At 47.7% G+C, this 3819-nt stretch overlaps 1 protein-coding gene across 1 annotated transcript; it reads left to right on the top strand.

Annotated features, from left to right (window-relative positions):
* Positions 1–251: 251 nt before the first annotated feature.
* On the top strand, positions 252–2883 carry LOC113758547. Its single transcript, XM_027301355.1, has 5 exons — positions 252–1007; positions 1125–1252; positions 1456–1498; positions 1555–2397; positions 2554–2883. Exons 1-5 carry the CDS (start codon positions 252–254, stop codon positions 2881–2883), a joined length of 2100 nt encoding a protein of 699 aa, XP_027157156.1.
* Positions 2884–3819: the final 936 nt, after the last annotated feature.

Genomic DNA, 3819 nt, shown 5'->3' on the forward strand with positions numbered 1-3819 from the left:
ATCGGGATTCCTTTGGTTACATATCCCAAACAATTAGGGACGCTGAGGACTTTCTCCAGCCGCGAGAATTGGAATATGACAATGCACGGGATGAGATCCCGAAGGCTCGATTGGGGGAGGCTAGAGCGGCTCACACCCACGCCCTAGCAATTGAGTGTGACTACTGGCGACAGAAAGCTTCAATCAAATGGATTCAGTCGGGGGACGGAAATACCAAGTTTTTTCACTCGGTGGTTCGGAAATAGAGGAGTATGAATTTCATCTCCCGCGTTAAGGATGCTGCGGGTCAATGGATTGAGAATATAGAGGGTATTAAGGCTTCGGTGACCAATTTTTTTACCACTTTGTTTTGCTCCGATCGCGAAGGGAGGGAGACACCACAGGTGGACTTTGCGGTCCCAAAACTGAACCAGTTGGAGAATTCGGAGCTACACAAATTGCCCACCATGGAGGAGTTAAAGGAGGTCATCTTCTCTATGTCCCAGGACAGTGCGCCTGGCCCTGATGGCTTTAGTGCAGGTTTCTATCAAGCAAGCTGGGTGATAATTTGTGAGGATCTACTAGATGCGGTTTTGGAATTTTTTGAGGGTGGACAACAGCCGCGGGGGTTTACGAGCACGTCCATAGTTCTTATCCCAAAGGTAGTGGGTGCCTCGCAATGGAAAGAGTTTAGATCGATAAGCCTTTGTAATTTTAGCTCGAAGTTGATTTCCAAAATTTTGGCAAACCGTATCAATCGGCTGCTCCCCAGGTTGGTCTCCGACTGGCAGACGGGGTTTGTGCCAGGCAGGGAAATAGTAGACAATATTTTACTGGCGCAAGAGTTAGTGCTGGATCTAGATCGACGGCTGAAGCACTCGAACCTTATTCTCAAATTGGATATGGAAAAGACGTACGACAGAGTTGAGTGGAGCTTTCTTCTTTTCATGCTACGCCAGTTTGGCTTCAATGAGGGAAACGTTAATTTAATTTTTCAATCCTTCTCGAACAACTGGTTCTCGATTTTGGTAAATGGCTCTCTGGCGGGCTACTTCAAGTCTTCTAGGAAGGGGATCCTTTATCACCGGCCTTATTTATTCTAGTGGTAGAATTCTTGGGTCGGGGGTTAAAGTGTCTTTTTTCAGCGTGAAGAGAGTAGATATTACGTGTCGGTCGGGAATCGGGTTCCTTATCTTGCATTTGCCGATGACATCCTGATCTTTGCCAGGTGCTCTGAGGACTGCCTGGATGGGCACTCTGCCCTATTTCGTAGGTAACAGGCCTTTTCGGGCCAACGGGTTAATGCTAGCAAAGTTCGTTCATCATTTCAAATCGAGCTTCGGAGGATCAGACGCAGTTCGTGACGACGAAGCTCCAATTCCAATAGCAGGCACTCTCGTTTAACTACTTAGGTGTGCCATTCTCGAGGGGGCGAGCTACCTGTTGTTTATTGATGGCCTTGTGGCAAGGATGCAGGATCGGCTGTTTCACTGGAGCTCGCGGTTACTCTCCTCGGGAGGTAAGTTGATCCTACTCCATCATGTGCTATCCTCCATGCCAATGTATCTATTGCAGGTGTTGTGTCCCCCAAAGGCTGTGGTTCAAAAATTGGAGAGAATTTGTAATTCTTTTTTGTGGGACAAACCAGGAGGGGTGAAAGGTATTCAGTGGAGGTCATGGGATAGGTTCTGCTATCCGGTTGACGAAGGAGGGTTGGGATTTCGTTCGTTCGTAGATATGAGCAGGGCCTTTGCTTGTAAGCTATGGTGGAAGCTACGGAAGAGAGATTCCATTTGGGTTGAATTTATGCACTTTAAGTATATAAGGGGGGTGCATCCCATGGTGGCCCAGGTTAATAGACCGCCGCTACCCTGGCGACAGTTGGACAAGGTTCGGTCAATCGTCGAGAGCAAAATTCGATGGTATTTGGGTAGGGGGTTCGTGGACTTTTGGTTTGATCATTGGTTATCCGATCGGTCTCTTGCTGAGATGGCGGCAGTCTCTGATCCTCCCCATATGCTACTGGCGGAGTTCTACGGAGATAAGGGGTGGAGTCGGGACATGCTAAATAATTGGTTGCCGACCCACTTGGTTCAGCAAGTCCTACAAGTTCAGTTGTTCCCCGATCAGGACGATTTGATGGTTTGGGGGGACTCGTCATCGGGTTCTTTTTCACTCAAAACAGCTTGGGCAGCAGTCCGACGGAGACGAAACATGTCGATAGTGGATCAACGACTTTGGAATGCAACTATTCCGTTGAAGATTTCCTTTTTTGTTTGGAAGGTGCTAAGGGGCATAGTCCCAGTCGACTTAGTTTTGCAGAATCGAGGTATTAATCTAGCCTCTTGCTGCTCGTGCTGCTCGGCCCAGGGGGAATCTTTGTTACATCTTTTCCTCGATGGCCCGGTTGCTGCACAGGTGTGGACTCACTTCAAGAGGAGGTTTGGGATGTTGGCCTCTAATTCCAATTCGGTTTCGGCGATGTGCTTGACTTGGTTTTATTCTTCATCGTGCGTTAAGTGGGACCATATTATGGTGATGCTTCTTTGCTTAATTTTGTGGTTTCTATGGAAGGGTCGGAACAAAGCAAGGTTTGAAGGGTTGCCCTTTGATGCTCGAGGGGTCATTGATATGGTGGAGAGCTTTGCGGTACAACTAGGACGGGCGAAGGTTTTTAAGGTGGCTCACTTCAGAGGGGATTCGGATGATCCATGGAGAGCCCTGGCTACCTCGTGTTGTACACATGTTCATTACTTGGCAGTTGCATGGCATCGTCCACCTTTCCAGGTCGTGAAGCTGAATACTGACGCGAGTGTCTGTCATGGCCGGGGAGCCAGGGGGGCTTGCTCCGTGACCATGAGGGCAAGCTCATCTTTGCATTCTATAAGGATTTCGGGGAGGTAGATGTCCTAACAGCGGAGAGTTTGGCGTTGCTCCATGGCCTCCGCTTGTGCAGGGAGGAATTCAGGGGAAGGCTATTGTGACAGCCCCACCTCCCCCTAAGGCGAACCAGAGGGTTCGGCGGACCGCCTGCCCAACTCTCGCCGGGACTCAGTCGTTCACTACATTACTCAATTAAAATCGGAATAAAACCACAAGAATAAATAGGACAATGATCCAAAACTTAAAGCGGAATTTATATACATTGCTATCCCAAAAGGGAGTATCAATATCGGATATACAAAGGTTCTCAATCCTTCATACGTCCAACCCATGCCAAGCACTAAGGCGAGAACCAAAACAAAAGAAACAAAAGAACTATACTGGCTAGTCTATATCGAGCTCACTTCCTTGCTCGCCTTCCCCTGTTAAGGAAAACAAACTAAAGGGGTGAGCTAAAAGCTCAGTGAGGTTCCGAACACATATTCAACAACAAAGCCAATACATTAACCATCGGTAATCAATAATTCAAGAAACATTTACAATGAAAAGCGATAATAACACATACATTAAAAGGATACCGGCTCACAGGGAGCCATTTGTTCGTTCGTTCGTTCGTTCTCCTGTCATTCCCCTTATTCCTCCAATCATTTGAAAATGCATTTTTGTAAGTAAAACCCTCGTTCGATCGTTCATTTCATTCACCCCCTCCTGGACGTTGGCCAGGCTCCACCAACCTACAAGGTAATACTCGAGTATAACAACGTTCACACCCAGGGTCACCATATCGCCCGACCGAGTCCGCTTCTGGCTCGAGTCGATCGGTAACGAAGGGCAGGGCCCAGTTCAGCCAAAAGGCTTACATCATGCACAACTAATGTATCAATCATTAAATCGTTGAAAATTTCACGTTTCATTTAGGTCGAGCGCGATAAAGTACACGCTCGCCTAGAAAATTCG

Source organism: Coffea eugenioides, unplaced genomic scaffold (assembly GCF_003713205.1).
Source record: "Coffea eugenioides isolate CCC68of unplaced genomic scaffold, Ceug_1.0 ScVebR1_564;HRSCAF=1262, whole genome shotgun sequence".
Lineage (NCBI taxonomy): Eukaryota > Viridiplantae > Streptophyta > Magnoliopsida > Gentianales > Rubiaceae > Coffea > Coffea eugenioides.